This window comes from Aedes albopictus, chromosome 2 (genome assembly GCF_035046485.1).
Source record: "Aedes albopictus strain Foshan chromosome 2, AalbF5, whole genome shotgun sequence".
NCBI classification, from domain to species: domain Eukaryota; kingdom Metazoa; phylum Arthropoda; class Insecta; order Diptera; family Culicidae; genus Aedes; species Aedes albopictus.
Genome location: NC_085137.1, coordinates 292,223,952 through 292,235,487, shown reverse-complemented (window position 1 = coordinate 292,235,487; position 11,536 = coordinate 292,223,952). Strand labels below are relative to the sequence as shown.

At 42.0% G+C, this 11,536-nt stretch overlaps 1 protein-coding gene and 1 long non-coding RNA gene across 2 annotated transcripts; both read left to right on the top strand.

The window, feature by feature from the left end:
* The first annotated feature begins 685 nt into the window (after positions 1–685).
* Positions 686–1,507, top strand: LOC109414278 (uncharacterized). The gene is made up of 2 exons (XM_019688097.3): positions 686–874; positions 941–1,507. The coding sequence occupies exons 1-2, from the start codon at positions 851–853 to the stop codon at positions 1,439–1,441; spliced, it is 525 nt and encodes a 174-aa protein (XP_019543642.3). The 5' UTR covers positions 686–850; the 3' UTR covers positions 1,442–1,507.
* A 3,732-nt stretch (positions 1,508–5,239) lies between these two features.
* LOC109423669 (uncharacterized) lies at positions 5,240–6,783 on the top strand. The gene is made up of 2 exons (XR_003894006.2): positions 5,240–6,213; positions 6,275–6,783. It is a non-coding gene; the product is annotated as an uncharacterized LOC109423669 (long non-coding RNA).
* Positions 6,784–11,536: the final 4,753 nt, after the last annotated feature.

Below are 11,536 nucleotides of genomic sequence, written 5' to 3'. Positions count from 1 at the left end.
GACTGAAAATAAGTAAGTATTTGCTTATATTACTCGTTGTCGATGTTTTGTCCTTCGACGTTTTGGCATTCGACGTTTTGTCCCTAAGCTAGAAAAAAAAAACAGAATATAAGCTGGGCTAAAAATAGTGGTCTAAAAAAAATAAAACGGTTATAAAATATCAAGCTGTTCTTTGGTGTCGAGTAATATAAGCAAATAGTGAGTTCTTTAATCTTTCAAAAGAAATCCCATCCGTTTTGAACTAGCAAATGTAAAAAAAACACGTTAATAAAGATTAAAAATAAGAAACCCATTCTTTCATTTTTCGATTTTTTATCCTTTCGACGTTTTGGCATTCGTCATCTTTTCTTATTTTTTAATAACAACAAAAATATATTTAAAAAAAATCATATGTATGTTTTATCTTTCATTATTTTGTCACAAATTTCATGTTTTTTTATCAACTGCGCTTAATACTTCTATCGTGGGTGACAGTAGGTTTCCAGGTTTTTTTTTCGATTACGTCAATTACGTTCACATCTTATTTGGAAATTTGCTTCATTTCGTGATTGGTTGAGGCTGGTCAAACAGAAGTCGAGACGTGCTGTTTGTAGCGTCTTCGTACGAATTCTTTTTTCCCTTTTGCCATAGCGCAGGTGTCATTCAACACCAGCTAGTCTGTTTTGCTCGAAAGACTACTGGTTACAATACTTCCTAATTTCAAAAATTCACGAACATTCGCGATGTGATAAATTTCAAAAGTATATAATGAGATTGGTTTCATCATTAATACGCAGTAATAAATTTGATTCTGATTCGTTCACATCGCGAGATAAAGTTTGAGACGGTTTTGCTATTACAACCAGTGGAGATGATTTCTAGAAAAGCAGTTTATGTAAGCATTGAGTGATGTTTGAAGTATCCAAAAATAACGTTCTAATCAGTACAATATTTTCTGCAGTTATTCCTGTGTTCCACAGTATTTATTCAACACCAAAGCTGTTCTCCTGTGCCCACCAATCGGAAAATCCGGAACGATGTGCGCCGGAAGTCTGTAGATCAATCCGATGAAGGACTCCTCTCGTCTACTGAGGCTACTAAGCCAACGACGACACCAGATAGCCCTCGTTTATCGTCAGATGATTCGTCAACGGTACCATCAACTGTGTCGACAAGGACACCTACCACTGCTTCGGATTACGATTACGACACAAAGATAGTCAAATTCGTGGAGATTTTCAAAGTCACAGATGAAGAACATGCTAAAGTGAAACGTGATACCGCACCCAGGAATATGGTCGATCCCGGACGACAGCCTTTCAAGCCAGAGTCCGGAGGCGGAGATGATCTTGAGCTGGCTGAAACACATCTCTTTAGGCCTTTGTTCAAGTATCAGTCCGTGAATGCCCAGCGGCAACACATAAGGCGGCAGTCTTCCAGTACTACCACGCAAAGAACATAACGGTACGCATATTTTTCGCATAGGTTTAGGCAAATAAATATCAGCTTTTGTAAAAAAAAAATATAACTTATTGTTTTCACCGAAATTCCGTACTACATTGTACTGATGCAGGCGTTTACTCTCTGTATGGATTGCCATTTGGGTGTTGCTGACTAAATCTGAGCCTTTGTTTTCACTGATGGACTATTTGACAGAATTTGCGACAGAATCCTACATTTGTACCAGATTCGGAGGTTTGGAGTACATAATTGAATGTGGAAGTGCATTCGAAGAATTCACTCAGCTTATTCAAGTTTCGAAACTTGAAGATCATTTGAAGAACTCTATACTAATGCAGAGCCTAATGCAGAAACTGGCACCTTGTTATGCTATGTAATGGGTCAAATACTAACACCGTTTCCAAATGGTCGATTTGAAAACATTTGGAAGTTTTATGAAGGATTTGGTGGATAAAGCGCTGAGAAAATAAACATCAATTCGGCAAAAAGGCGTGAAAAACGGAAGGCGTAGGTTTTCATTCACCCAAAGATGACGGAAAATGATCCAGAAGCAAGTGGTGGTAAATCTGTCCAGGCGCAGCAGGCTCCATAGGCCCTAATATGTATTCCCAAGATCAATTGCTTCATCTTCGAAAAACCAGGGCATTTTGGTCGAGAATGTCGTAATACAAGTTAAGAACGAAAATGGTGAAACACTTTGCATTTACAATCATGGAAAGCAGCATTATAGATCGAAGATCCTATGTGAGATCGGAGGATGTAAGGTTCGTCATTATCCGTTGCTGCATCCACAATACAGTCAGGTTTTTTTTACGCGGGGGATACGTACCGCGTAAAAAAAAACTCAGTTCAAAATTCGAAAAACCGCGTAAAAAATGTCTCACCATTTCTCGACGAATCATGCAAAAATAAGACGATGAAATTTTTTTTTGTATGGAGTTTTCATTTACGCGGCCGCGTAAATGAAAACCGCGTAAAAAAAGACCTGACTGTACGGCCTTTTCAAAAGTTAAGTGAAGAATATTGCAAAACGAACAAACATGGAAAACATTTTCAGATAGAAGCTCAAGCATGAGTGCAATTTCATTTGAATCGAAGGTCGTTTCTACGTGATTCGTGCGTTAAGCTGAAAATGCTCAATGGAGCGATAGAGCGAGATTAGTGGTCGTTTGACGAATTCCAACTTGAACGTAAGCAATGCTCGCAGCCCACACTCAGGATGCATTAACAATGACATAGACGCATCCTGCGTGCAGCTTGAACGCGAGTACGACCGCTGCCCAAGATATGAGGTCAGTATCATCAAGGAGACTTAATAAGTACTCATTGTAGCTCAGGAGGAGCTGGACACCTTGCTCCGATAGTTGGAACGTTAAGTAACTACCAGCTGACAACCACAAAGAGCCTACGCCTCATCGACTTCGCCAGATCCAAGAACAGCGCAAGCTTCTGGCTAGTGTTGCTACGTCCATACTTAGGTATGGCGGCCCGGCGTGGGGCTCCGCGCTAAGTACTAAATGCTACCGATGGAAGCTGGAAAGTACTTACAGGCTTATGTGTCTGCGGGTTGCGAGCGCGTACCGTACCGTGTCACACGACGCTCTCTGCGTCATTACTGGTATGGTGCCTATCAGCATTCTTATCAGTGAGGACATGGAGTGCTTCGAAATGCGCGACGCAAGAGGCACACGCAGGACTGCTAGGATGGCCTCTATGGTCAAATGGCAGCGCGCGTGGGACAGTTCCACCAAAGGAAGGTGGACCCATAGGTTGATACCGAGGGTAGATAGTTGGATTAATAGTTACATTCCACCTGATACAGGTCCTTACAGGTCATGGTTGCTTCCGACAGTATCTACACCGTTTCGGGCATGCGGATTCTCCCGAATGGCCATAGTGCAATGGTTTAGAGGAAACGGCGGAACACGTTTTGTTCGTGTGCCCGCGTTTTCGCACAATGCGTGACCGCATGCTTGCCACATGCGGGGAGGACACAAACCCGGACAACTTGGTCCAGAGGATGTGTAGGGATGAGTTTGGCTGGAACGCCGTTTCAACGGCTTTCACCCATATCGCCTGGGAGCTACAGAGGAGCTGGCGCGTGGACTCGGAGATTGGCTAGTCCAGATGCAGTACAAGAGGTGGTCCAGGGGTTCGGAGTCGGCTTCGTAGGTCATACCGGAGCCCTGCGGTCGAGATCGACCCTTACAGCGATTAAGTGGCCGCGGAGAGGAAGTCCCGGTAGCGGTGCTATCGTGGTGTCGGTCTACTGGGTTGGATCCGAGCCCGCGGTTGGAAAGGGGTCCCCGGCAAGGGTCGGGGCAGGTGGAGACCCTGCTGTCAGCAACCTTCTGGTGCAGCTGATAGGGCCTGAAGGGTAGTGATACCCTTGCCTTCAGCAGGTCAGATCGGGTTGCACGTGGGCATCAGTTCTTGATGTCTGCAAAGCAGTTGGGCGCGGGCGGGGTTGACCTTGCCCGCCTTCCGAGGACAAAGGGAGTGGCGAGGACCACTCGGGAAACTGGCTAAGCGCCAGCATGTTACCGTGATGGACTCTCCAGAGCGAGTCATCGATGTTCGTTGCTGCTAGGTTACGCAGCTAACCTTGAGGGTGCGATGTGCACTAACCCCTCTCTGAAGCAATACCTTCTTGGTGGTTCCGGAGAGACGTAGGGTTTGGCGACCATAGGAACGGTTTAGTGGGTACGAGGAGAGAGTAGTCCTGGCTTTTACTTTTGTTGTAGAAGACGGCCTCAGCCCCACACTACCCTAAACATCCTGTTAGGGTGCCTGTTGAGTAGATTATCCCCCTATGGTTTAGAAGAAAGAAAAAAAAAAACAATCAAAGAACAGTACCATACCTAGCACATTGTGAATGGATACGGTTACACCTCGCATGTAATTTGAAATGCAGTAGGGTCTTGTACCATTTGGGCAGGTGTGCCTATTTTGGGCACTCACCGCTATAACTAAGTCAATTTTAAACGGATTGATTTGAATTTTTGTATAGAGTTAGGCACGCACAGTATCTTACTCTATACAAAAACTCAAATCAATAGGTTTGGAATTGACTTAGTTATAGCGACAAGTGCCCAAAATAGGTACACCTGCCCAAATGGAACAAGACCCTATGTACGAATGCTGTGGAAACCATGTGAAACCGCGTACGTTAACGTTATATCTAGTAGTTATCAACCGTACGAGTCAGAAATTCCAAACAAGTTATGATAGAAACATAATTTACTACATGGCGACCGTGACTCTGCCGGACGAGGGTCAGCTCGATGTAGCCCCAAACAATGAATGCTGGAGTACAGTCAAAGTAGCCATAAATTGCGCAGCCGAGAGCACCGCTAGATACGATGAACGGAGCCAACGGAACGAACCGGTCGATGAAGCGAGATTTTGAAGGACAAAAACGCAGCGCAGACGGTAATGCTGCAGTAGAAATTCGACAAAACAAACAAAACAAACAGAAACGGAAAACAACAGACCTGCTTTTTTCTGGTAAAAAGAAACACGGGAGTTTTATCAGAAGCTCAAAGCATCCCACAACGTTTCCGTCGTGCGGTGAACCGAAATTTGTGGAGATAAGAAAGGGAGTCTATTGATGGAGAAAGTAACTGAACTTGTATTGAGGCTGGAAAAGCGAATTAGGCAAGCAGCTTGGGGAAAAATGATGAAATTTGATGATATTTTAACCCTTATGTGTCCGACAGGATACCCGGGTACCCAGCGCACATTTAAAAAGCATGGTGTAGAAAAAAGCAAAAAGTTTGTAGGACACATAACGGTTAAAGGTGTTTACACAGATGAAAAATATTGTGTTCAACTTGATATTTAGCTTTCTATGTATTGCTGAATAAAAGTGTCGAACAAGTCATACTTAACCCAACAAGCATTTTTGCTGCACAAGAGTGAAGCAAACAACACTTAAGCATACTTTAGCTTACAAACTGTTATTTGGCTTGTTCTGTAACTTGGGAAGACCAATACTCAGCTGACATTGTGTCCAGCCACTGGCACAATTAACCAACCAATGTTTAGCAAATACTCTCTATTAAATGCTGTTCATGAAATAAAAAAAAAGTTTTATGAATTATAAAAAAAAACAAAAGTTTCACGTGTCTTACGTCCTACTCATGTGGTCGCGCCTCTGCTATATTAATCGAGGAAGTTGCAAAAACTTTAATTTGCCAAGGCCTTCTGAATCATCAATTCATTGGAAATGACGGCGTACAAGGTGTGGACTCATTTCACAATGATAAGTCATCACCCTATTTTCGACTAATATACTAATCAGCCCAAAATCAGTATGCTCAACTGATGATTTGCAGAACCTGGTAAAAACCGTTCAACCATACAAGTTTGGCCTATCAATTATCAGATATTCCTTTAACTGCTGGGTGTGTACACACATTACACACGACAGACTACAGGTGACCGTTCTGTGCTAATTAAGAATAGAATCGTTACGTAGCTAGTTCGTATTTAAGAACGGTCTGTATTAGGGCGCCATGTTTTTCACACCCTTCTGCATAATGGGCAGATGCCTTTGCAGCTTCTCAGAAATAAATTTACCGTGCTAGGGATCACGTATAAATGCGATTGCTAATCAGTGCTCAGGGCTCAGATTCATTCTACCAATCAAGTGCGCATTTACGGTTGATCGTCAATCCAACGTGATAAACAAGTGTGACTAAAGTGCTAAAGAAATTGCTTCGTCTGATATCCACAACAAAAACAATGTTTCCCGCCAAGGTTTTGATTTCGGTAAGGTTGCAACAGTGTTTTAAAATCAGTTCAAAATTCTAAACGGGATCTTATTTTTTAGATGATTTCGCTAGCATTGCTTGGTGTGCAGTGCACCCCTTTTCACCGTGATTTGCTGTCCAATGAAGAAACTTCTTCGGAGCCAGCTTCAACATACGTGGAGAGTTATGACTCAGACGACTCGATAGAAGCCACAACCGAATTGTACCTATTATTTGGGGTGCCTCTTGTGAAAAGAAGCATACCTGAGTCATTGGAAAATCAACAAGCTGCCGAGATCAACTCGAACGCATCACCAAATGAGGATAACGATATGGAAGTGGCAGAAACGCATCTCTTCCGACCAGTGTTTCGTTACAAGTCTCAATATGCCGAACGGAGACGTATTCGGCAAATTCCTCCACAATTTGCGGTAGTTGTGCAACAATGAGTTTAATTCGAAATTGGGTTATGTGGTTAATGTTCTCGAGTATGTTTGTGAATGATTCATCAGATCTCATTGAATAAGATAAGTGATTACGAGTGGTTGAGTGTATGTCATTTCTAAGATAATAAACTATATTAGTGAAATAGCATAATCCAAACCAATTGTCCGAAACGCCAACAGTGAAAAAAGACTTGTATTATATTAGTCATTGAAAATACCAGTAGCGAACCTTTTTTATCCAAGCCTAAGCAGCCACTTTTTAAAAATGAGCTGAAGTTGCATTTGGTCAATTTAGTAACATTATTGTCAGTACATACTCATGAAGTCGCAAACGCCACCTCCACCTGTCTTTGATTTTGATCCCCATCACTACGTGCTGCCTATATACGTCGCCTAGTTCGTAGACAGGCGTGGCGCTTCTAGTTCGAAATAGCTTGAGTCCACCTGTGTGCTGATGGTCTCCCCATCCTAAGGTGTACGGTGGCATCGCATGCACACGAGATCTCACCGCTATCAACTGATCACCACTAAGATCGAGTAAGTTTCGCTCACGGCGGAGCACTTCCCTAAATAAGTATGTACCACGTCTTTGAAGTATGATATCTTCCGCCTTCAACGACTTGGCCTTTGTCTCGTCGCCCCTGTAATGAACCGCCAAATAGTCGCTATAAGTGTGGGCATCATCTAACCCCCAGTACGAACTACTTCTCGGGCAAGGACTAAAAAAACGAACGTCGATTCTCTCGTCGTCCACTCCGGTCCGGCTAATGGTACTTTAACTAACATTAGCCAGATCGACACTAAGTATGACCAATACCTCTAGCATGATCTGAACCCACCGCACCGGTTCGTGAACCGGCTTCCCTTTTCCACGACCAACTTTCAGTTAGTGGCTGCAGTCCTCCATCCTGAGACACGTCTCACATTTACCAGATCGTTCTGCACCTGGTCCGCCCATCTTGCACGCTGTCCTCCATACCCTCTAGTACCATCACCCGGATCTCTAGTTGTCACAACATGCACTGCCCATCGTATCCTTCCAGCTTTTGCGACCATTCGGATGCTAGGTGCGCCATAGAGTGCAACGAGTTCGTGGTTCATCCATCGCCGCTCACACCGTTCTCCTGCACATCACCAAAGATGGGCCTAAGCGTGCGACACTCGAAAACTTCGAGTGCTTGCTTTTCCTCCTCATTCACGTCTCGTGTCCGTAGAGAACTACCCTACATTTCTTCTGCAAAGTGACGTAAGCACCATTGCAAATTTCGACGTCTTTTGTTAGGGGCCGTCCATATACCACGTGGACAGAAAATTAATAGTTTTTGACCTCCTCCCCCCTCTCCGTGGACAAGCGTGGACTTTTCATTGACCCCTACCCCCCTCCCCCAATGTCCACGTGGACATCCGAAAAAAAAAGTTTTTTTTCATATTTCTAAAATAAATGGAAAAAGTGATTTTGATTTTTTGTAAATATTGTTTTTTTTCTTCGTGAACAATGTCTTATATATTATTGAAAACTTTATAATAAACAAATATTCTATAGCTATACATAAAATACAAACAAGTAGCACCTACAGATACCTACAAGTTTTCAACATTGTTTTTAATTCAGCTTAATGTTTGTGAGAGTGTGGGTTCGATTCTTGCGCCAGTTGGTGAAAAATTCTCGTCAAATAAAAAATTTTTCATTGAGTGTTTTTGTGTAATGTTCATCGCCTAATGTTAGTGATTGTTCAATGTTTAGTCTGTAAAGCCTCTGATTGAAGACGGTGTTTTTCAGAATGTTTGTTCAATCTGTGATTGTCTGATTGTTGAGATAATGTTATTTAAATCTTAGATTTTTTGTTGAGATAAGATTCTATTTCTTAGATTCTTACAAAAAACAAGATTTACAGCAATTAAATTGTATTACTGAAGTTTAGACTTCATTGTTCATAAGAATTATTTTAAATTTTAAAGGAACCTACAAAAAAAAAGTTTTGGAGATAAGCAAATCCCTACATGTATTTTGAAACTTTGAAGTAGTTTAAAAATTTGATATGAAACTTCGAAAAATCCATACTGAACTTCAATGAAAATTTTCTGACTGAAACACCAACATTTACATGGTCCATTTTAAATCTCCAAAATATTCGTCGATGAAGAAAACTAAGTAATTAGAAATTCTGATAGATTAAAACAAATTAGTCTGTGAATCAATACCATGTTTTTTTTCCCTTGAAGAAGTAACTTCAACCAAAAGACAATGTATAATAAAATAAAATGTATGAAAGAACTTATCACTAATGCGACATAATTTGTTTCGTTATCGTTGATTCTTGTTTCCTAATTTATATGTCAATGTTGTCCACGTGGACATTTGACGAACCCCCACCCCCCTCTCCGTGGACAAGCGTGGACTTTTCGCTAACCCCCTCCCCCCTCCAAGCTGTCCACGTGGTATATGGACGGCCCCTTATATATCTGGTGAAGTAATGACATTGTGTAATGTCCATGGAAGAATACATAGCGAATTATCAAGAGTTTGATGAATAATATCGAAAAATGTTCCAAATTTATCAATGTCGCTTACGTCAATTTACAGAAGAACGGCAGTACCGGTCTTATCAGCGTTTTGTAAATGGTAAATACATTTGGTGCGAGAACGAATCTTTTTCTACCGCAGGCTCTTGTGGTACCCATAGCAGGCCCGACTTTCACTGATAATGCGCTTTCATATTTCATGGCTAACGTTGTTGTTTGGTCATAACTTTTTTGTTTTAGGATGGATTTTGATGAAACTTTCACAACTTCCCGAAAAACTCTTCTAGTTTATGATACCGGGGACATGGATGCCTGGTCCACATGGTTCCGGAGTTATTCCGGATTGTTTTGGGGTACCAAAATTGGCCACATACTTTGCGCAACGTATATCTCAAGATCCCGATGAGGTAGAAGTATAGTGTCTTCGGCGAATTTGTTCATCAAGTTAAGAACTAACTGGCAACGGCGATTTTGGTTCGCGATTCTGCCACTAGGCGGCGCCAGTGTCAAACATGTTCAAACCTTCATATCTCAGAAACCTGATAAGATAGAATGATGCTGTCTTCGGCAACATTCTTCAGCAAGCTAAGAACTATCTGATAGTAAAGTCTTTGGTTTGGAATTAATCCGCTAGGTGGCGCATTGTGCCTGAAAAATTCAAACACGTATATCTCGATACCCTAATGAGGTACAAGCATGCCGTTTTCAGCATAGTTGTTCAGCAGGCTATGAACTATCTAGCAATGGCGTCTTTGGTTCGAGAATCGTCCGCTAGGTGGCGCCAGGGTAAAAAATCTTCAAAATTTTATATCTCAGAATCCTGATAAGATAGAATTATGCCGTCTTCAACAAAGTTCTTCAGCAAGCTAGAAACTGTCTGATAGTTGAGTTTTTGATTCGTGATTTATTCGCCACACCGTCTTTGAACCCCTGCAGACAAATTTTGTCACCCCACAATATTGCTTTGTTATTTCTTCCGAGAATGTCCCCGGGAATTTCTACAGGAACTTTCCCGGGTATTTTTCCATGAATTTCTCCGGGAATTTCTCTAGGGATTCCTCTGGAAATGTCTCCGGGAATTCTTTCGGAAATTTTTCCAGGATTTCCTCTAGGACCCACATCAGGAACTCCTGCGGAGATTCCATCAGGAATTCCTTCGGTAATTTCCCCAGGAATTCTTCTGGGAGTTTCTCCAGGAGTTCTCCAGGAATTCCTCCAGATTTCCTCAGAGAATTTTCCCAGGAATACCTTCATGAGTTCCTACGGAAATTACTCCATGAATTGCTCCGGGATTTTCCTCAGGATTTTTTTCAAGAATTTCTCCAGGCAGGATTTCTCCGAGAATTTTTCTAGGAGTTCCTCCAGGAATATCTTCGGAAATGTCTCCGCAAATTCCTTCGGGAATTTCTTCAGGAAATCTGCCTGGAATTGATCCGGAGACTTGTTCAAGAAATTTTCCGGGAAAACCTCCAGAAATTCTTCCAGGAATTCCTCCGGGAATTCCCCCAGAAATTCCTCTGAGAATTTCATCAGGAAAACTTCCGTTTTTTTTTTAAATCCACTGGGAATTTCTCCAGGAATTCCTTTGGGTTGTTTTCTAGGAATTCCACCGGGAAATTCTCCGAGAATTCCTCCGGGAATATCTCTGGATATTCTCCCAGGAATTTCTCCAGAAATTCCACTAGGAATTTCTTTAGAAAATCACCTAGGAATTTCTTCAGAAAATCATTCCAATTTTTTCCTGGAATTCCACTAGGAATTTCTTTACGATTTCCTCCAGGAATTTCTACGTGAATTCTTCCGGTGATTCCTTCAGTAATTTTGCCAGGACGTTTTCCAGGATTATTTCCGGAATTCTTTCGGGGATTTCTCCAGGAATTCTTTCGGGGATTTCTCCAGGAATTCCCTCACGGGATTCCTCCAGACATTCTTCCAGGAATTGCCTTCGGGAAATCTCCCAGGAAGGAGGATTCCCTGAAGATTTTTCCAGCGGAATTCCTAGAGAAATTTCCTGAGAAATTCCTGGAAGAAATCCTAGAGGGATTCTCAGAGTAATACTTGGTGCAATTCCCAGAGAATTTCCTGAGAAAATCCCGAAGATTTCCTTTAAAAATTCCCGGAGGAATTTCTAAAGAGTCCTAGGAGGAATTCCTGAAAGAATTCCAGGAGGATTTTTTGGAAGATTTCCAGAAAAAATCTCAAAACAATTCCTTGAGGATGTTGTTAATCATTTTTACCATCACTAGTGATAAGAGTCAATGTTGGCGCCACGATAAGTCCTGACATCGATAATGTAATAAAAGTGCCAACCGTCAATCTGGACGTGGTCGATTCGGAATTCCGTATGCTGTGGTGATCTCCAGATGTAACGAT